The 21,514-nt window shown below is 34.1% G+C and overlaps 5 protein-coding genes across 5 annotated transcripts; 3 read left to right on the forward strand and 2 right to left on the reverse strand.

The window, feature by feature from the left end:
• Positions 1–905: 905 nt before the first annotated feature.
• Positions 906–2,204, forward strand: LOC9313781 (zinc finger protein AZF1). Its single transcript, XM_021024009.1, has one exon. The coding sequence runs from the start codon at positions 1,437–1,439 to the stop codon at positions 2,061–2,063; it is 627 nt and encodes a 208-aa protein (XP_020879668.1). The 5' UTR covers positions 906–1,436; the 3' UTR covers positions 2,064–2,204.
• A 3,240-nt stretch (positions 2,205–5,444) lies between these two features.
• Positions 5,445–6,646, forward strand: LOC9312074 (LOB domain-containing protein 38). Its single transcript, XM_002875960.2, has 2 exons — positions 5,445–5,767; positions 5,884–6,646. The coding sequence occupies exons 1-2, from the start codon at positions 5,584–5,586 to the stop codon at positions 6,408–6,410; spliced, it is 711 nt and encodes a 236-aa protein (XP_002876006.1). The 5' UTR covers positions 5,445–5,583; the 3' UTR covers positions 6,411–6,646.
• Positions 6,647–10,799: 4,153 nt separating this feature from the next.
• Positions 10,800–13,430, forward strand: LOC9312075 (scarecrow-like protein 32). The gene has a single exon (XM_021024204.1). It carries the CDS (start codon positions 12,096–12,098, stop codon positions 13,326–13,328), a length of 1,233 nt encoding a protein of 410 aa, XP_020879863.1. The 5' UTR covers positions 10,800–12,095; the 3' UTR covers positions 13,329–13,430.
• Positions 13,431–15,242: 1,812 nt separating this feature from the next.
• Positions 15,243–17,098, reverse strand: LOC9312076 (peroxidase 35). Its single transcript, XM_002877667.2, has 5 exons — positions 16,923–17,098; positions 16,627–16,868; positions 16,326–16,526; positions 15,965–16,130; positions 15,243–15,877 (listed from the first exon to the last, which is right to left on the reverse strand). The coding sequence occupies exons 2-5, from the start codon at positions 16,840–16,842 to the stop codon at positions 15,471–15,473; spliced, it is 990 nt and encodes a 329-aa protein (XP_002877713.1). The 5' UTR covers positions 16,843–16,868; positions 16,923–17,098; the 3' UTR covers positions 15,243–15,470.
• A 1,946-nt stretch (positions 17,099–19,044) lies between these two features.
• Positions 19,045–21,451, reverse strand: LOC9313782 (putative BTB/POZ domain-containing protein At3g49970). The gene is made up of 5 exons (XM_002877668.2): positions 21,123–21,451; positions 20,936–21,005; positions 20,297–20,854; positions 19,708–20,211; positions 19,045–19,616 (listed from the first exon to the last, which is right to left on the reverse strand). Exons 1-5 carry the CDS (start codon positions 21,173–21,175, stop codon positions 19,146–19,148), a joined length of 1,656 nt encoding a protein of 551 aa, XP_002877714.1. The 5' UTR covers positions 21,176–21,451; the 3' UTR covers positions 19,045–19,145.
• Positions 21,452–21,514: the final 63 nt, after the last annotated feature.

The raw sequence follows: 21,514 nt of genomic DNA on the forward strand, positions 1-21,514 counted from the left end.
AAAACATTTTTTTGAAATTAATATTTTTTATAATATAATTATTTCATCTGTACTGCCTGATCTGCTTTCACCATTCCGCTTGATCTGCACTTGTACCGCTAGATCTACTTGATCCGCTTTTGTTCTGCTTGATACGCTTGAACCGCTTGATCCGCTCCGCTCGATACGCTTTCTCCATTCGGAGCCTTAATTCAAAAAGTAACGTGAATGGTGACATAGAAAGTGGTACGTTCGCTCCGTCTTTGAACCGTGGTTGAACCATGATTCCATTCACAGCCATAGTACCATAGACTACACTACAAATCTAAAAGTTATTTATACAAATCATTTTTATAACAAAAAAAAAAAAAACTAAAGTTCTAATGTAAAATTATGTGTGGATAAATGTTTAGTTTGAATAAAGTATTTTAAAATTGACAATTCGGATAATAAATTCTTGCCAATGGAAAAAAAGAAGAAGAAGATATTGAATTAGCTGATCAGCTGCTCATGATTTGGACTGGTACCTATCGACAAAATTAGCACAACTTTGATAAGTACTTTAGGTTTCCATCTTTGTGAATGTGTTACTTTTTTCGGCTTTTCAATAAAGTTTGATGTTAGACTCTAATACATTTATAGTTAGATGATTTTCCCCACAGCATATAGTTTTTAAAATAGGCATTCTTACATTACTCGTTATTAGAAAGGGTGCCACTGAAAATATAGTTTTCTTTTTCCAGGTTTTGACGTACTTTATTTTATAAAAAATTATCAAAGATCATTCAAATTTCATCTCTATTTCATTATACATGGAATTATTTCATTGATTCTACATCAAATTCATCGAAATTTAGGCTCCTCGATCTAAATTGATTTATACGATTTTGATTTGAATTTTGTTTTTTTTTTAATTAGGTTTATCGGTAACTTTTTGAGCTTGAGAGTGGAAGAGTAAACAACAATTTCTTATTAATATTCAAAGGGCTTATTTAAATGAATTAGTTACAAACTTACAATCAAATTACTATACAAGTATATATGTATATCTCTCATCATAAGTGGTTTAATTACATCAACATAACCGGTATAATTAACTTGAAAGTTCTACTTGCTTTTTTTTTTTCGTTTTTTTTTTTTTTTTTGATATATTGGAAATTCGGAATGGATTTTAGTTGAACTCTACATCTTAGCTATATATAGATAAATAAATATAAATTAATAAAGATGAAAATAGGATGAGATATTAATGGATATGGAGAAATAAGAGAAGAAGCACCACTTGATCACTTAGAGCCCACGTTCCCACTCTTAATCACCCAAAAAAAATTAAAACAAAGACGTGCTCACATCTCATCTCACTCCCTCACCAGCTCACTTCACTCTCTCTTTCTCTCTTTTTTTTTTTTTTTATAATCATCTCTCTCAATCATCCTCTAATCAAAGATCACCACCATATGGCTCTCGAGACTCTCAATTCTCCCACCTCCACCACCACCACCACCGCTCCTCCTCCTTTCCTCCACTGCCTCGATGAAACCGAACCCGAAAACCTCGAATCATGGACCAAAAGAAAACGTACAAAACGTCACCGTATAGATCAACCAAACCCTCCTTCTGAAGAAGAGTATCTCGCTCTTTGCCTCCTCATGCTCGCTCGTGGCTCCTCCGATCATCACTCTTCACCGTCCGATCATCAGAAAGATTACAAGTGTTCCGTCTGTGGCAAATCTTTCCCGTCTTATCAAGCGTTAGGTGGACACAAAACAAGTCACCGGAAACCGGTTAGTATTAATAACGACGATGCTAATAATAGTAACGGTTCCGTTACTAATAACGGAAATATTAGTAACGGTTTAGTTGGTCAAAGTGGGAAGACTCATAACTGCTCTATATGTTTCAAGTCGTTTCCCTCTGGTCAAGCATTGGGTGGTCACAAACGGTGTCACTATGACGGTGGTAACGGTAACGGTAACGGTGATAATAGCCACAGGTTTGACCTGAATTTACCGGCTGATCAAGTTAGTGATGAGACACTTGGAAAGAGTCAACTCTCCGGCGAAGAAACAAAGTCGGTGTTGTGATTATTATATTTTTTTTACCGATCGGTTTAGCTAAGTGATTGATCATTAGCTGAGTCTGTAATGAAAATGATTGGAGTGGACTTTGGATTATTTTAATTTTTGTTTACGTATACGGAGAGAAAAAAAATCTTCAAATGTTTATTCGTTGTTGGTTTTTGTTTATAAACAGTCAAAAAAAGGGGGAATATTTGGATTTTTTATTTTTATTTTTATTTTTATAAGAAATGATTATAATCAAATAAAAGGATTAGTGAAAGTTCTATTTCTTGGAAATTTCCTTCTGATTTTTTTTCCATTATTTTTTTATTTTCATTTACAACTTCCGCAAGCAAAGGAACCACTTCTGTGAATCTTTCACTCCCAGCTTGAAGTGATCTGTTCCTAAGAATTTTGAACTATTCGATTAGAAATGTTTAATAATTTTTCTATTTAAAAACATAATTTGATAGAAGACCTAGTATTAATTTTGGGTTATGTTAGTATTAATTATTGAAGTAGTGATAGATCGGTTAGTAGTACCTAACGAAGCTAATCCTTAAGTGTCTTGTCTTCTTGATTGGTTGGCACTCACACTTCCCTCCACGCTTAAATTATTTTATAAATCCGTATTATTTCGTTTTCACGAGTTTAATTTACGAGTCTTTTAATAATTAATTAATTACAATTTGTTGCCATAAAATATCTTACACGTCCTAATCGATCCCAGTTCTTATGTATCTTATAAGAAAAAGAGTAGTTATGCATTCCGAGAAAAATATGGATATTGCGTATTCTCTGAATTAAATGCCGGTATATATACAAGACAAATACTGTTTTTTTTTTTGTGACACAAAAAATTCGACTTTTATTTATTCTTTATAACTGTATTGTTGTATCTGGTAGTTAAAAATTCCTGGAATTAATTTAGGATATGGCTTTGATATGACAAAAACAAAATTTCTAAATCAAAAATGGTGTAGGGGAAAAAAAGACATAATAATGTCTTAGTAAATAAGACGAAATTTACATAAGTCGAAAAATATGTCATGCATAGCTCTTACATCTTACATAATTTACCTATTACCTAATGCTAGTAGTGAAGCTTTGGTCATTCTTCTTTTACTATTGAGTATTGACTATTGTCTTCCTATTGTTAGAAACTTAAGAATTTCAACAATTTTCGTGGGCATAGTATATACATATCTTGTAATAGTAACTAGTAAGGCCTTACAAAAGTGTTAAAGGCCTAAAGCACTCGAACGTTCCAATAACAAGTTTTGGCATGGTCCCATTCAAATGGTGTTTAACTATTAAATATTAATGTACCAAAGATTTATTGTTTGGACCATAAGAAATAGCCCATAGTGTGTCTTCTCTTATAGCTGAGAAAAATTAGCCCAATTATATTAATAGCCCAGTATTTACTTTTTTCAGAACTCAACAAGTCCACGGCTGTCAGAGAAAAAAAAAACTCAACGTGAACTTGATAATCAAAATTGCTGTTAAAAAAAAAAAAAAAAAAAACTTGATAATCAAAGAGGACATGTTAAAGCGCACAAGAAAAACCCAACACAAGTCCATAAACTCATGTAATACAAGTCCAAAAACCCACAGTTATCTAGCTAGCTTAATCAATGAATGTAAGTAGGAATGCCATTTGTGCAACCTATATTTCTTCCATTTCTTCTCAATCAAACAACATCTCAACAATAGAGATTTATTTTCAAACTTTGAGATCAAAATGTTATAATTAAGGTTAAAGGTAGGGAAACTGTTGTAAAATATTTATTAGTTAGTCTATATTAAAAGTGATTAAACACCATTTAATTTGTCGGCTAAGATTTTGTTGTTCTTGATCGAAATTGTCGCGTTCAAGTGACTTGGATCGACTAGTCAAATGTCTAAGCAAATGAACTTTAGAACCCAAAAGTTCAACGATATATCTGCATTCTTTATGACTTTTCTTTTTGTGCAAACACATTATCTATTAGTATTACTAATGGAGTGAAGTAATTGGGAATAAAGAAATATATAGAGACGGCGGCATTCAGTGGAAATTTGCCTAATTGGAGTGTAGGTAAGCACACCACGTAAGCCATGAACGGCGCCGTTTCACCGCATTGCTATTGGAAAGTACAAGAAGACACTTTGATTAATATTATATATAGATCTTTTGTTCATATCATATTTGATTTTGTTACTAATGTAAGGAGAAAAAAAAATGTTTGAATTTGTCACACACGTGATACAGCATCGTGGGCAAAAACGCCTCTATCTTTCTTCTAAAACATTTTCCATATTAAAATATCAAAACCCTTAAGGTTGATTTAAGGGTCAGATGGTGGATTTGTTTCGTTGAAGGGTCAGCTTAGCCTTAACCCTAAACAAAACAATTTCATTGGTTTCATAAATAAATTGTTTACAAAGTATACGTACTGCATGAATGATGAACCATATTTAATTATATTTTAAATATCATAGAGAATAGTTTAAGAAAGGCTAATATAGTTTCTACAAATAGTAGCAATTGCAAAGTTGGGAAAATGGGATAAATTATATCAATTTTGAAATTTAAGTGCGATATTTCATTTGAGAATCTATGTTTTTTTTTTTTTTGCTAAGTGAGAATCTTTTTCTTATTCGACTGATAATAAAGAATTTATGTTTTTTATATATAAATAGAAGGTGATGATTCGAACTTTTACTATCTGACTAATATTTTATGTAATCTACTCATTATATTTTCTAATGAACCTAAAACATGACACCATTTTGACTAATTAATAAAATGATTAATATTTTGTGCTTGAAAATCTGTATTACTAACACCAATTTTTGTTTGAGAAAGATATATCAATAAAGAGGAAAAAACATGAAGATTCCAAAATTTTGTCACCAAATAAACACTGGACAGATAGAATTGGGAATTTCATATCAAATAATCGGGATCGACATCGTTCATGCATGACGCAAACATTTATAGACAAATAAGTAAAAAAATGAAAATGAATAGAAATAAGAAATTAAAAAGAAAAAAAGAACCAATGGTTGAGGAGGCACAACTATTCGCGGAGACACGGAGCCGTTCGCACCCATCACCTTGGAATCTCTTTCTTTCTCTCTCCTCATCACCAACTAGTCAACAACCACACACCATTTTAACTTTCATAATTAAACCTTACATCACAAAAAAAAAATCATTTTCTTTGGTATAAACTATAGCATAAAATTATGATAAATAAATATATTTTGCAGTAATCATTCTATTTTGTAATTTGGTAGGGCTCTTTAAACTTTGATTATCCAATTTTTATTAAAATTAAATAAAATCTCAAAGCATGACCCATTCCTTTACTCAAGTATCAATGTCTATGTCTATATATATTACATAACTCTCCTTCTTCTTCCAAACATTGAAACCCTTTGTCCCACTCTCTCTCTCTTTCTCTTTCTTGTACCAAAAGCAAATCTTGTTCTTGAATCTCCAAGATTATAGCAAAACCAACGAGAAACATTAATATTAAAAGAATTTCTGATAATTATGAGTTGCAATGGTTGTCGAGTTCTTCGAAAAGGTTGCAGTGAGAATTGCATCCTTCGTCCATGTATTCAATGGATCGAATCACCTGAAGCTCAAGGCCACGCCACCGTCTTCGTTGCTAAGTTCTTTGGCCGTGCCGGTCTCATGTCTTTCATCTCCGCCGTACCGGAATCTCAATGCCCTGGTACTTAAACAAAACCTCTTCAGATCTTTTAACCTATTTCAATCAGATCTTTTAACCTATTTCTCAAACACGTTGTCGTTTTTTCTGATGGTACGGGTATTTTGGTATTTTTACAGCTTTGTTTCAGTCTTTGCTCTACGAAGCTTGTGGAAGAACTGTGAATCCGGTGAACGGAGCCGTCGGATTGTTGTGGACTGGGAACTGGAATATTTGTCAAGCGGCGGTTGAGACGGTGCTTCGTGGTGGTTCTTTGAAACCGATACCGGAGCTTCTTAACGGCGGTGGATTCGCCGGGTTTCCGTCACCAACTTCCGATGAAGCTTCTGAGATTTGTACGGAAATGTTGAATCTACGAAAAGATGATGATTCCGGTGACCGTAATATTTACCATCACTGCCGATTCTCAAGCTCTAGATCCAGATCAACGGCTTCTCCACCGAAACGGAAACGGTTATCGTCGGAGCTCGATCTATCTCTGATTCCTACTTTTCCGATTAAAACGGTGCCGTTTAAGGAAGATACACCGTCGATGTACTCGGAGGAGTCTGTCACGACGGTTTCGTTTCGAGACAACAACGCCGGTGATCGGTACGTACGCGGCGGAGGAGGAGAAACGGCAAAGTTGCTCAACCTTTTCGCTTAAACGGCGTCGTTTTTGTTATCGGGGTTAAAAGTGTAATTTCGATTAACTTTTCTTGCCCTTTTTTGGAGTGATATTTTGAGAAATGTGGCATACACCGGCAAATTACGTCATTTGTTTCTCTCTTTAATTATGAGAAATTAATCAAGGTAATAGAGAATATCTTGTAATGATAATTCGTCGGTGGTGTACTAGTGTACTATTTTTAGTCATAATCATCATTCCCATCGTGCATCGAATTCAAATTAAAAGATAATGGTACGATAAATAATAATTTGCTATTTGTTTCTATCAAAATATTCAACTAATAATAATAATAATAATAATTACCGCGAATTTGAAGTAAACATATACATAATGCATACGCATCTTTCCAAATCCAAAGCACCGGCCAAGTCTTCGCACCCAACATACTTCGATCCTTTAAGGACCAACATGTTGTAATATACACACAAATATACACAACTTGCTATTTTGATAATCATCTTGATTACTCCAAAAAAATATATATTAGCATTAATTATCTCCAGGTTTATTATCTTTCGATACTACACTTGTTATTCAATGGTTTAATGATACCTAATAGTATACATAATAGTATTCCTCGAGATGTGATGATGAATGATCTTTTGTGATATCCCAAATTATCCTATGCTACTGCAACGGTCTTCTTTGCAACACTCTCAATGGCATGTATTTTCATGTATTTCTTTCTATGTGAAATAAAATGTTTAAGATTAGTATATACCATACACTCTCCACATGAATACAAACTCTAAAAAGGATTAAACAAGGTGCATTACATAATATATGTGTAACTATATAGAGTAGATATGTATTATATAATGAATGTAGTTGGATTGAACAAAAAAGTTAGGGTTATAAAGGGAAAGCTTTTGGGAGAGGCGGCTTTTGGACGACGCAAAGAGCCGTTTATGTCACTCTTCATACCTTCGTGGAACCTTCAAAAGCACTCTTTTTTTGTTGTTCTTCTATTCTTCTTCACATTTTGTTTATTAAAAAACTAATAACAAGGTCTTGTTGCTCTATGGATGATGGCGTAGAAACAATGAAATTGACCAATAACATGTTTGCTTTTGAAACTTTGAAATGAGAATGGATTGTTGTTGGAACAGAAGAAGTGATTTGAAGATCTTATGAAGTGGGACATATTAAAAATATACTTTCGACCAGCCACCAGTGGGCAAACAAAATGCTTGTGGTCCACGTCACTCTCCTTTCCTTTTCTGACCACCGGAGACTCTTTATTTTATTTTAAATATATATATATATATATATATATATATATATATATATATATATATATATATATATATTTTAGTTCCGACCATTCCAAATTTTTTCAATAACCGATTATCATTAACAAAATATTTGTAATAAGTGTCCCAGATATCTATACTTGGGCAAAACACCCTACTAATTTCGAGTTTAAAATAAGTTTTTCGCAACCACACTGTTCAAAAGAAAAATCGAATAGCTAAATGGCCAAACGAACAAAGTTCATATAGTAGAATTAAACATGAAACTATAACGAGTTCTTACACAAAACAAATCTAACTACTGTTTCTGCATAAACAAAAATAAATTTTATAAATGAGTATATAACATTTGATTTTTTTGTTCTAATTACTATATGGAAACTTAAGAAACTGGTACGCTTTACTCATCTTAAATTCGATTCATAGTTGGCAAAGAAAAATTATTCGATGCATAGGTTTTCTAATAAGATATAGAAACATTAACTATATATAGTTGAGTGTAATTATTCTTTTGATACCAATTTGTTTAGGGCATATACAAAACTAAAAGTTGGTGTTCCGCGATCTGAGGATTTTAATGAATGATCTTCTCGAATTTTGGGACGTGAAAGTGGGGCTTACTTCATCCTTCTGCGTTCAATCGTGTCCGTTTATTACATCTAATTAGTGTCTAAACATGAATTACAATCTTTATGGAGCTAAGTTTCTTTTTGTACTTCTGAATTAACTATGGAGCTAATTATACTAAAATATAACAATGTGGATAAACATGAGTCCATCAAGTAAAATGAGAATAAAATAACATTAGCAAGATTCTTGTTTAATGCCAAAAGCCACGAGCAGCCGCAGTTTCTCATGGGCCCAATACTTTCATCACCTTCTCCACTTAAGTCGGTGTGAGTCCACTTGATGTTTTCTTAAACTTTTCTTTCGAATACGAACAAAAGTTTAGTTATTAATAATAACTTATAAGTGTAAAAATAGTTAATTTAGTAAGGAATAATTATGTTGAAAAATCAAACCCCAAATCTCACATGATTATTATGAAACATTTATTTCTTTCCATATTCCACAAAAATGGTGATCAATAAAAAAAATATGAAGGTGAAAAAAAAAAAAAAAAAAAAAAAACAACGAGGAACATGAAATGATCACAAGAAAACTAGTCAATCTATATAATTAATTAAGAACATCAAAATCAAGTTGGTATTCATGATGGTATTGATTCCGGATAAAACACATAATTAACTAAGTGACTTTTAATCAAGAGTTCTTGGTCTAGTGGTTGCCACTTGTGGAGGAGTTGCCCTGTTGGTTTAGGCCAGGGATCGATTCTCCGCAAGCGTATAATTGTTAGATCTCCACTTGGCCACATGGATATGGGCCCTTGCTTTCGGCCCATTTGCATACCCGGAGAGAGAGTCTATCTGTGGACTGCATCTCCCCCATGGGATTAGTCTGGGCTCCTCCATAGGTCTGGGATTCCCCTTATTTTTATCAAAAAAAAAAAAAAAAAAAACTAAGTGACTTTTTTTGGATATCCATCTATGATAAATAATATTAACCCATTACTCCAACAACTTTTTGACAATAATAACTAGGATTTAGCTGAATATTAACTACCAAAAAACAATTTATCAATAGGTAAACACACTTTAAACCATAAATCTTGATATGTAACTGGACATAATTCTAGATGATATTTTTTTTTTTTTTGCACATTACTATACAAAAGTGGTAAATAAATTTGTACAACTCCTTTTAGGGGAAGATATAACTAATTAGCATTTTTAAACTTATGATCCTTGTGTAATTTAATATCCCGAATATTATCCCGAGAGATTTTGTATATGAACCTCTTCAAACAAGACGTCTCAATTTTTTGTTTCTTGCCTTTAGTTTTTCTCAAGGTAGCTTTAATTGCTATTTCAAGAGTTTATTGATCTTGTGGATCAATATCACTATTCTAACAATTGTTTTTGTTTTTAATCTAGATAATCATAAGACTTGGTCTACATTTTGTCGTTCTTAGGGTTTTGTGTTATTCTACTTCGAGTAAGAAGAGGACCTAAGAGCCATCTTGCCCCTTCAAATCTTTTGTAGACCGTACATTCATTTACACTTAATTAGGATATTCTTTTACTTAAAGCAAAAAGAAAAGAGTTTAACAAAAAAAAATAATAATAACTCTAGTCTTTGATTCTTCTAATGTCTGGTTGATTCAAGTTTTAACCTCACTTATAAGATCATCTTTTGGTAATCATAATCCATTTGTGAAGGGTAGTTTTGTAAATTTGAACGAGACTTTGGAGGAGCTCGGATCAGTGTTGAAGATTTGGGAGAGATCGCGACAAGGACGTGTAATGGATGCGACACGTGACTTTCACGTGACTGGTTCCCTCATCGCTGGAACATATTATCCACTCTTTCACCTTTTGGGTCCTACGATACCTTCTGAAACTTTGACTAAATCTTTTACATATCAAGAGTTTATTAGTCCTGAAGAAAATAGAATATCTATATATACTTTGGTATTTAACAAAATTTGTTTTGTTTGAAATATTTATTTTGCTCACCTAACGTTAGTAAACACCACTCAATAACCATTAATATATAGTTTCTCAATTGTCAGTGAGCTGAGTAATCAGTTAAATACACAGTCTCCAATGTTTAGTGTAAATTGGACCAATCAGGAAAATGAGTGCAAGTTCTATGGTTCTTTTTATAGGAGTAATCAAGATGATAATTATACATTCTGAGCAGATAGATCTTGCATTCTTTTCCCATAGGATCCATATTTCTTCTCCTTGTTTTTCTTTTTCAACTGTACATAGTTTTTAATTGTAATATTATCTGCTTAAAATTAGTAACACTTCAAATTTCCAATAAAAATAAATAATTTAAATGGGCTTGAAATCATGGGGCCGGAAATTTTCACTTTGTATTATTTTGATAATGCCCAATAGACTTTTCGTAGATCCGTTATCTCCGATATTAGGCAAAGGTAAAGTAACTATGCTATGCAAATAAACAACAATGGACTGACTAAAAAATTTAAGATAGAAGCGGTTTAATACTCTGTTACATATACAAGACTATATATATATATGTATAAGATTTGTTTTTTCTTTAAATAAACCAAATTAACAACTTAAAAAAATTATCAAAAATACATGGGCATTCTTAGTCAGAACTAATTCCCCTAGTGCATGGAAAACGGTAAATTCAAACCCGATTAATCAAACATAATTTGCTTCAGAATTACTTGACCATGTGCATGTGCCCAACGTCTATGTCTTCTGGAGGTGATGATACTTCTTTATCTCTCGATCAATTTTCTTGAAAATAGCATGCGTTGTGAGCGCTTGCATATTGTGCTGCATTAAGTACCCAATGCATAATGAACTCTACTACCAAAGGCATAAAAAAAGAAACTGATAATTAAATGCGATACATATATTAAATATCAACCGAAGATTTATTCATATCCCCCAGAGGAGCCGTTTGATTGTTTAGTCCATGCTATATAACTTTTATTTTGTCAGTCTAATGTTATATCTCAAGAGATAAGCCCAATAAATCTTCTTTTTATATCTCAAGACTCAAAGGCAACACATTTTGAGTTTAATAAAATAAGTAACGTCCAAATGCTAAATACAAACGGACCAAAATCATGGGGGTATAGATTTTATTTTTGTTGCAAAGTGCATGCAGTGATTTTATTGATGAATGCGATAGCGCGGCGAAAGAGAATAATCGTAACCTAGATGACAAAATACTCGGCCGTACACACATACATAAATACAAACCTGCCACTTCACATGTCACCCACCTTTAAGCACCCCTTCACATACTTATACTTTCTTTATAGTTTATAACTAAAACAAAAATAACAACTTCTTGTTCTTATTTATGTTACTATAATTCGAGTGAATAATACTAAAAATGTTATCTCTAAATACATTGTTCACATAGACTACAAGATTGAGCATAAAATGCACCCTTCGACATAACTATATATAGATTCCTTATTTTAGCTATTTAAGACATATTGCACATGTATAGAAACATACATACATATTGCATATATGCACATCTATACATTGAAAAAGCTGTTCTTGCAAATATTTGTCTTACACAACACAAGCGACCGAAGCGATGCGTTTCCCAATGATAAGGTTACCACATACTTACACGACTCTCTCTACTGTCTCGTCTCTTTCTTTCCTCATCCCTCTCCTTTGTCTCCTTTCACTCTATTTGCCACTTTTCAGAATATTTTTACGTAAAAATTATGGACATGTCATTGTCTCCACCCTACTCTACTCTTTTTTTGTTCTTTTTGCTTCCTCTTGTGTCACAAAAATAAGAAGATTAAACGTACATTTCTCTCTAAAACAAGACTCAAATGACCAAAACCCGGATTCTCAACCCGACCCGATTCCCTTCTCCCAAACCCTTACGTGGCGGCGGCGACGCTAACTTCATGGAACAGCTCCTCCTCCACTGCGCTACCGCCATAGACTCCAACGACGCCGCATTGACTCACCAAATCCTCTGGGTGCTCAACAACATCGCCCCATCAGACGGTGACTCCACACAACGACTTACCTCCGCCTTCCTCCGCGCGTTGCTCTCACGCGCCGTCTCCAAAACCCCTACACTATCATCCACCATTAGTTTCCTACCTCCGGCCGATGAACTCCACCGGTTCTCAGTCGTGGAGCTAGCTGCATTCGTAGACCTCACTCCGTGGCACAGGTTCGGATTCATTGCAGCCAACGCTGCGATCTTAACCGCCGTGGAAGGTTACTCAACGGTTCACATCGTTGACTTAAGTTTGACTCATTGTATGCAAATTCCTACTCTCATAGACGCCATGGCAAGACGACTCAACAAACCTCCTCCGCTTCTTAAACTCACCGTCGTCTCTTCCTCCGACGACTTCCCACCATTCATCAACATCTCATACGAAGAACTCGGATCCAAACTCGTAAACTTCGCCACCACACGAAACATAACAATGGAGTTCACAATCATACCTTCTACTTACTCCGATGGCTTCTCTTCTCTACTCCAACAATTACGTATTTACCCTTCTTCATTCAACGAAGCTCTCGTCGTCAACTGTCATATGATGCTCCGTTATATCCCTGAAGAAACCCTAACTTCATCATCATCATCTCTCCGAACAGTTTTCTTGAAAACACTCCGATCTTTGAATCCAAGAATCGTAACCCTAATCGAAGAAGACGTAGATCTCACATCGGAGGGTTTGGTTAACCGGTTAAAATCGGCGTTTAACTACTTCTGGATCCCGTTCGATACGACGGACACGTTAATGAGCGAGCAAAGACGGTGGTACGAGGCGGAGATAAGTTGGAAGATAGAAAACGTGGTGGCGAAGGAAGGTGCGGAGAGGGTGGAGAGAACGGAGACGAAGAGACGGTGGATAGAGAGGATGAGAGAGGCTGAGTTTGGTGGAGTTAGGGTTAAGGAAGAGGCGGTGGCTGATGTGAAGGCGATGCTGGAGGAGCACGCCGTCGGGTGGGGAATGAAGACGGAAGACGACGACGAGAGTCTTGTGCTGACGTGGAAAGGTCATAGTGTTGTGTTTGCTACCGTTTGGGTTCCTATTTAAATTGGGTTGATGTGATTTAATTAGCGTTTTAATTGGATACTAGTAGATTAGCGTTGCTTTGATTTCTGATCTAATTACAGTTTTTAGTAATAATTTTTTTTAACTTTTTTTCGTTCTAATTCTAGTGTCATTTTCAGTTTACATAGATAATCTTTATTGTATATAGGTTTAGACGTTTTTTTTTTTTTGGACAAAGGTTTAGACGTTTAGTGATAACAATTAAAACAGGAAAAACAGAATAGTGTATAAAATTGTACGAGGATAAAATGTTTATTGATAATTGCGATTATATGACTTGAAAAACAAGGATATGAAAACACGCTGGAGATACAAAGTAGAGATATTTGCCCTTTATATTTGGTGATTATATAATTTTTAGTATATTGGATGAACCGATATTTATCTTTTATAGGAGATTTTTGTGAACATTAATAAAAGTATATATGTCTATTTAGAGTTGATATTGGTCCAAAAAAAAAAAAAAGTCTATTTAGAGTTGATATTTTCACCTTGTTGTATTCATGTTTTTTCATCAGAAATTCTTCATTTTAATAATTGTGTCCTTTTACAAATAATTGTGTATATTTATTATCACGTTTGTTTGATATTTTCATATAAAGGTTCATTCTTTCGTCATTTTGCATTCATATATATATATATATATATTTTAATATCTATATCATTATATTTTTTCTTAAATAACTACCAATTTTGGTTATTTATTAATTTTTCAAATTCTCATGTAAGATTAGTTTCTTTGGCTATGTTTCCATACTATTCTTAGAATGTGTACCTTGCTTTTTTGTTGGATCAGATTCTCAGTAGGAGCTGTATTAATCATTTGCGCGAAATTCGCTCAATCAACAACAGGATCTCATATGGAAACAAACACTGCCAAAACTTTTTCTTTTATCGATTTTGAAAAATTTGACATAACCATAACTACTGATATCTCTGACGTTAAAGCCAATTTCAAAAGCGCAATAGCTGAAAAGGGATTTGGAGGTGCAGTATCAAAGATTACATATAAGCAATCAAATGACCTCAACGAATAGAGTCTCAAGTTACATAAAGTCAAAGCCGGTATAAAACCTATGATTACACTCATCGTTTGCTTCTAATTACTGATCAGTTTTATGTTTTCTAACACATGAAGACGTTACAGCCACGGGATAAAGCGATGCTTGCCAAAATGATCTCATGGGCGTTTGACTATCATGGGCTTTAGTTTTTTTTTTTTTAATATAAAATTAAAGTTACGGATTCAACTGCTCCAAATGATACTATTGGGCCTCAATATGTAAATGATATTGATCCTGTCAGACTACCTAGTTGCCCACCACAGGTAAACATGTTAATTTTATTTTAGGCCTAGGCCTTTGTAGGTTTATAATATTTTAGCCCCTCTGTTTTTTCTCCCTTGACTGACGCATGTTTTGTTTTTAGCCTGATTTCAGCACCGCCAGAACCGCAGTTTGGTGGGACGTGGACAGCTGCAGACTTCCTGAAGGCTTCGACCCCTACTGACTGGTGGGAAACCTTATAAAATCACTTAATGAAAAGGGTTATGAGGACCAATATCATCAATAAATGCATTCGGAAACATAGATCGTATCGATCATGATATAATGTTAGCGTTTAGTGTTAAGCATTTACTAAGATTTATAATATTATTAAGAAATGAAAAAATACTAAGTAAAAAATATTAAACGAATAGTTATAATGAGTAGACACAATTTTTCAGTTTTCTAAATAATTATAAATATAGTTATATAAATATATTCAACAAAACATTTTGATATAAAAGACAACATTTAAAATTTTATTATGTTAGACCATCTACGTTGAAAGGTGCTGATACGCTTTTAAGCTCCTCAGGGATTTCTTTTTTTTTTTTTTATTGCCTAGGATAATAACACTAAAACCGTTATCTTTCAACATGTCAACACCAAAAATGAAATCAACATCGCTTGTGACTACTAGAACATTTGTCGGTTCTAGTAAAAGTAAAGACATAAACAGAACAAATGAAAAAGCAATATCTTCTCATTGTCAAAATGAACTTCAAACATTAATCAAACGAAAATAAAAATAGTTGAATTATATAAGATAACTTATATATTCCCATCATCAACATGATCTCTAGTTAAACGCACCACAGTCACGACGAATGTTTCCATTGCGGCTATTCTTAACACCAACACGGCCAAGTTTGGTCATGGCGGTCACAAAAGCGCGGTTGAAGGCCGTAGAGTTTGAGGCCCAAGCATTAACGGTGGGCCTAGAGCGACCATCCGTGAAGAGAACTTGATCGGAGGTGAAGAGACCTTTGCCTTGTTGAAGATTCTTGAAGTAAGTGTTGTCAAACGTCTTGGGCGTGACTGGGTCCATGTTGATTGCAATTCTTGGGTCCACATTCTTAGGACAAGCCTTTTGAAGCTCAATAGCGTAAGCCTTGTTTAGAGATGGATCCACGGAGTTGATGCCGTTGAAGTTGTAGATTCTTTTAAAGACCTTGCGGCAATGTGCGAATCCAAGGGTGTGAGCCGCTACATTATGAATCTAACGGTTTAGAAATCGATGCACTTTGGTGATATAAATATATATACCATGTTTTGTTTTTAAATTTGGTTTACCTGAAAGAGCAATCATATCTTCTTGGGTAAGTTTGTTTTTCTTGAAAAGAGCGTTAAGTTTGTCTACATTGTCCGAAGGTCCTGGTAAGTTCCCTTCGACACTAGACGCGGTTGATACCAAACCATCGAACCTACCAAGTTCAACTTCATAGGACGGCCCTCCAGCCTATACATGCGTAAAACCTTGGTTCATATTATAACATTTCTCAACAAGCATTGCGATGTACTATTTATTTATTTTTGAACAAAAGCGATGTACTATTTTCTTACATATAGTATTGGTAGACTATGAAGAGTGATAAGAATATTGGCTTTGGGATTATCTGGTTATAGAAAGGATATATATAGTACAAATACTCACCGCAACAACGACATCTCGGGTGGCCAAAGTAAGAATATCGGCACATGAGACCTTGTTTTGGCAACGAGGGTTAGCGTCAAGGGCTTTCTTAGCTTGGATCACCACGTCAAATCCATCTCCGGCCAGCGAAATGTTATCTGGATGATCCCTCTCTGCCTTGTTCGTAGGCGTTGATTGGATCATGACAGATGCATCACAACCCTACAATGCCAATCACATCGAAGGTCGAACTAAGAAACCAATTAATCGCCTAACGAAAGAGGAGAAAAAAAGATATGAAAACGCTTAAATAGAAACATACATTGACAAAGCAGTCGTGGAAGAAGAGACGGAGAGTGGCAGGGACGGTGACGAACGTCTGCTTTATTTTCTTTTGGACAGCATTTCTCACGATTTGTTCGACATTGGGGCAAGTTTTGGAGTAGAAACCGCGGCTTAGCTGCGCGATGGTTGTATCGGGCAAGACAGAGATTGTGAGGCAAAGAGATATGACTAGAACAATGCCGAAGCGAGCCATTGTTTGGACAAAACCGAGAGAGAGAGAGAGAGAGAGAGAGAGAGAGAGAGAGAGAGAGAGAGAGAGAGAGAGAGAGAGAGTGTGTTGTATATAAATTGAGCCAAGACAAGAAGAAGAAATGCTTTGAAATGATGATGGTAAAAGTTGCACGATACATGGTTTATATAATGATGGGCTTGAAGAATATAACACATTATTAAAGAAGATCCATTTGTTTTAGGTTAGGCTTTTATTCGATTTTTGGTTAACCGCCGCACCAGGCCTACCTTGTTCATTACATTTATACTTGTTAGCATGATGTAATTAATTATATTACTTCTTTAAACAAATTCTTACAAGAGTGGGTAATCACCGAAGAGTTCTTAATTGAGAATGAAACATATACATAAGTGACCAATATCCAAATTCCAATTGCTAATTTTGCCTCAGTTAATTAATCGTGTACTTGTATGATTAATTGTATGAATATGTAATTATCTGTTGTAAAAGACTAAAAGGTATATCTGGATTGCCGACAACAAAATATAAAAAAAATGGATCGTCGAAACAAAAAGGAAGAAAGTAAAAGTGGATTACAAATACTAAAAGTGGACATGTGGATTGCACGTCGTTATATGAAAGTTTGTGAGAGCATGTAATGAAAAATAAGAACAATAGTAGTAGTACATGTTAATGAATATACCATAAATAAAGAAAATAACAAAAAATTGTTTTCGAAAATATTAACTTTCATTTAACTGTCATATGATTTTTTAATCTTATTATGTTAGTTTTTATGTGGGTTTTCTTTTTTAATTTATCTAATGGAGGTTTAAGACATTTTTTACGATTATCACTTCATTTGTGCATATATAACACCTAATTTTGTCCCCTATCATGTGTATATCCTATGTAGACAGCTAATTTATCAAATAGATTTATATTTTTATCATACAATCATGTGATATATTGGTATATGTGTTCGAAATGGATTTTTAGGATCGATGAGCATAGAAATAGGTAATTCGATCGACAGAGAGAAAGCGAACTTAGCTCATCTTAAATTTGTATTTGTTATTTAAAGTTTGTGCAAGATGACTCAAAACCATACATAGAATTTGGATCTTTACTCTAACACGCCTTGCAATGATTAAAGAAACGCCATTAAAAAAAGAAGGCAATGACATTTTTCTTTTAATAACAATTATGAGAAGATTGTGCAACCCACGCTCCTTGTTTGGGTTGACAACTTGGTTCATGTCAAACCAATAATTATTAAAAGATCTGCGGTAACTAAAGTCTAAGAACTTGTGTTGACAAAAAAACAAAAAAACACTAAAGTCTAAAGAATTTTTATTGTTTAATGCATTTTAATTGATTTATAAACCTATTGATATTTTAAAAATTTTATTATTTTAAAATCAGATATATGAATTTGAAATAACATTATTTATCCAAAGATTTGAGTCTTTGTATCTTTCACATCTAAATCCATTAAAATCTAACATGGATCTTGAAATCCAACAAAAAATGATAGGATTTTAATTAGTATTTTTATAAATGATTGAACCAATAACACATGATTTTGATAAAGATTTTAAAACCAATTATTGAATAACACATGATTTTGCTTGGATTTCTAAATCTGTTAAAATGAATAACACATAAATTAATTAGTAATTTAACGATTCTAGAAAATTACTCTTCTTGTGTTTCTTTCTCGCCAAGTCATTCATAAAATTTGCATACTTAAATTTCTTTTAACAAAAAGTTGTTTTTCTATAAGTTTGTCCCAAAAAAAGTTGTTTTTCTATAAATTGGCCTATAAAATGTTAGTATTTAGTTAAATATTGAATTCACAAAACACATAGTTTAAAACTTTAAATCTAGACATTGCTTCTTTCTGGCTTGGTAAACTGACTTTTCCCATAACACCGGTCACACTTTTAGAAGAAAAGAAAATAATACTTCATGACAACTCAGGTATGGGTCCAGGTTTAGAGGTACACGATACTAGAGTAAACTCTTATTGTTTATATTCTAGAGAATATCATTTGGATCGAACTATTTCTTATTTTCCAAGCTTAATCTCTATTTAATAACATCTTTTTTTTTTTTTTTTTTTGGGCAAATTTAATTAATAACATCTTAGTATTTGCCTTGAAATAGTTTTATGAGAAATGCTCTATATATGACTTTAGGATTATATATACTCAACAGGGAAATTCAAAAGATATTCTCAGCTCTCTATACAATCAAAGCAAAGAAACATCATTGACTAGAAATTGAAAATTTCCAAACAAGAACAAGTGTTCATGTATTGTTCAAGATATAGAGTGTCTTCGGCTGTTAGGTTGTTTGGTTTGTCTTTGTTTGAGGCCAAAAGGGTTAAGCTTTCCGAGTTTTTGAGAAACAGAGCTTATAAATGACTTTCTTGGTAATCGAGGCTTAACAACCGAAGCAGTTGAAACCGAAGAAGAACAATCCGAACCACTCATGACTTCAAAAGCTTTCTCCTTCTCAAACTCCTTGAACTTCATTTTCACTTTGAGCAACTCAAGCTTCAAGTATTGGTTTTCCCGGTTTAGTTTGGAGAGTTCATTATTGTAGGAGCTGAGCTCAGGAGGATGAATAGTTTCTTCTGCGGTTTCTGCTGCTGGAGAATCGGAATCGCTTAAAATTTCAGGGAGACGATCATTTTGAGCTGCGTGAGCATACACTTCTCGCGATATCTTTTGATAGTCCATTAAGCTGCAAACTTTCTTCTTCTCCATTTCACTTATATTCGGATGTGCCTGCACCAACAATATTAAACAACATTTTCTAAGATCTTTAAACTTTTCAAGATATAGGTCAGAACATTTTGAAAATGTTAAAGATGTATACCTTGAGGTAAATGTCTATGGCTCGATACATCCCATCTTCAGTAACCCGAGACTGTTTTGGAATGCATTCAGCAAAACTGATGAACTTCGCCAAGTTTATGTTTTTATCAGAAGCGATTTCAGCCAGATAACTCTCCATCAATTCACCAATATCACTAGCAAAGTCAGCAGAGTTTCCTTCAACTTCAAACTCAAGATAGTTCATGAGGATGCGTTGAACAGTGTCAACATCAAACATTGTGTTGTCTCCACTGAATGAGTAAGAAGGAATCAAGAGATCATCAATCACGGCTTGTCTTAATTGCAATCCAATTCTCTTCTCCAAATCAAGCCTACAAGCTATCGTGGTTTCGAGGTATATCGCAGCTCTTAAAAGTATTGAAAGAAAGCTAACTGACACTGAGTTTCTCTCCCTCGGAAGAAGACTCACAATTGTTTCAAGAATCAACCTTTTCTCATGTTCTTGTTCCGCCTCCATCTTCTTTGCCTCTTTCTCAAAAATGTCCTGCATTTCACATAAAGAAACCGACATTACATTATTCTCTAAAGTAAGCAAACACATTGTTCTCTTAAAAAATCAAGAATCTCACCAACCCTCTAAGAGCTTTTTGGGTATAGAGCATAAGTAGTGGACCAAGTGAGTATCTCTTAAAACCTCTAGCAATCATCGCGACCAAGACACGTCGAAACATATCAATTCTTAGAACAGCTAAATCCTCAGGCCACCAGTCAACTATGTCCTCATTGCTCTGGCTCTCCTGACAAACTCCATAAGCAATTGAATCGATACACCGGTCCACGAGTCTCACTCTCTCGGCTATAGGCAACAAATCTTGAGATTTTCGCAGAACTTTAACCGATTTCGATAAACTCTTGAGGACCACTTCGTTTAGGTAAACCTCTATTGTCTCCACTAGGTTTTCAACAGAGTGTTCCTCTGTCATCTCTAGATACTCTGCTGCACAACGTAGCATCGCAATGTTCTCTGTGTTTATCTCGAAGCTTATGTCGTAGCAGAACTTGATTGCTAGCTCAAATGCCTCTGCACCTCCGGGAAAATCCGGGAGTTTAATAACGGTAATGTTCGAATCGTTGCTTGATTTGGAAGCAAGTTTCTTTATAAACCCACATTTTGAAACAAGTGGAAACTGCAGATTATCACAGAGACTATGTATAAGAAAAAGTGATCTCATTGTGTATAATTAGTAGATCTTGAAAAAACAAATCACCTTGTGGAGTGAAAACGAAGTTTCTCCAACATGAACAGTGACGTCACTAGGAATTTTTTGAGAAGAAATCCTGAAATTTATTATGAAAAAAAAATATGATTCGACTAATTTCGTAATCACAAACATAGGAAGTGAAAAATATAAAAGGTTTGAGAAAAAAATATAGGAACAGAGTGAGAAACAAAACCATTCACTAGTTCTCTCCATAGCTGAGGACAGAAGCTCCTTCTTTCTAGACATGAAGATAATCAGTTTCTTCTTGCTCAAGAAATCAACCCTAGAACTACTTCAAGGACATTTCTGATTCATATATAGATCTAGTTTCTTTCATGTTTAACATTCTTATACGTAATCAAAAGAGACGAAGAATAATATGATCCACCGAAAAGTTTATGGAGTACTGTGGTTCAAACGTCAAATAGGTAAGGGTCCTTGTGTATCTGAGACGTCTTTTCGAAATAATCCACACAAAAAATAATTGTCAAATATTTTATCTTTGAACGATCACACCGCAAAATAGTGAGACTGTGAATATATTTGACAGTCTATAAGGAATTTGATCAAATAAAACACAGCATA

This window comes from Arabidopsis lyrata (genome assembly GCF_000004255.2).
Source record: "Arabidopsis lyrata subsp. lyrata unplaced genomic scaffold ARALYscaffold_5, whole genome shotgun sequence".
Classification (NCBI taxonomy): Eukaryota; Viridiplantae; Streptophyta; class Magnoliopsida; order Brassicales; family Brassicaceae; genus Arabidopsis; species Arabidopsis lyrata.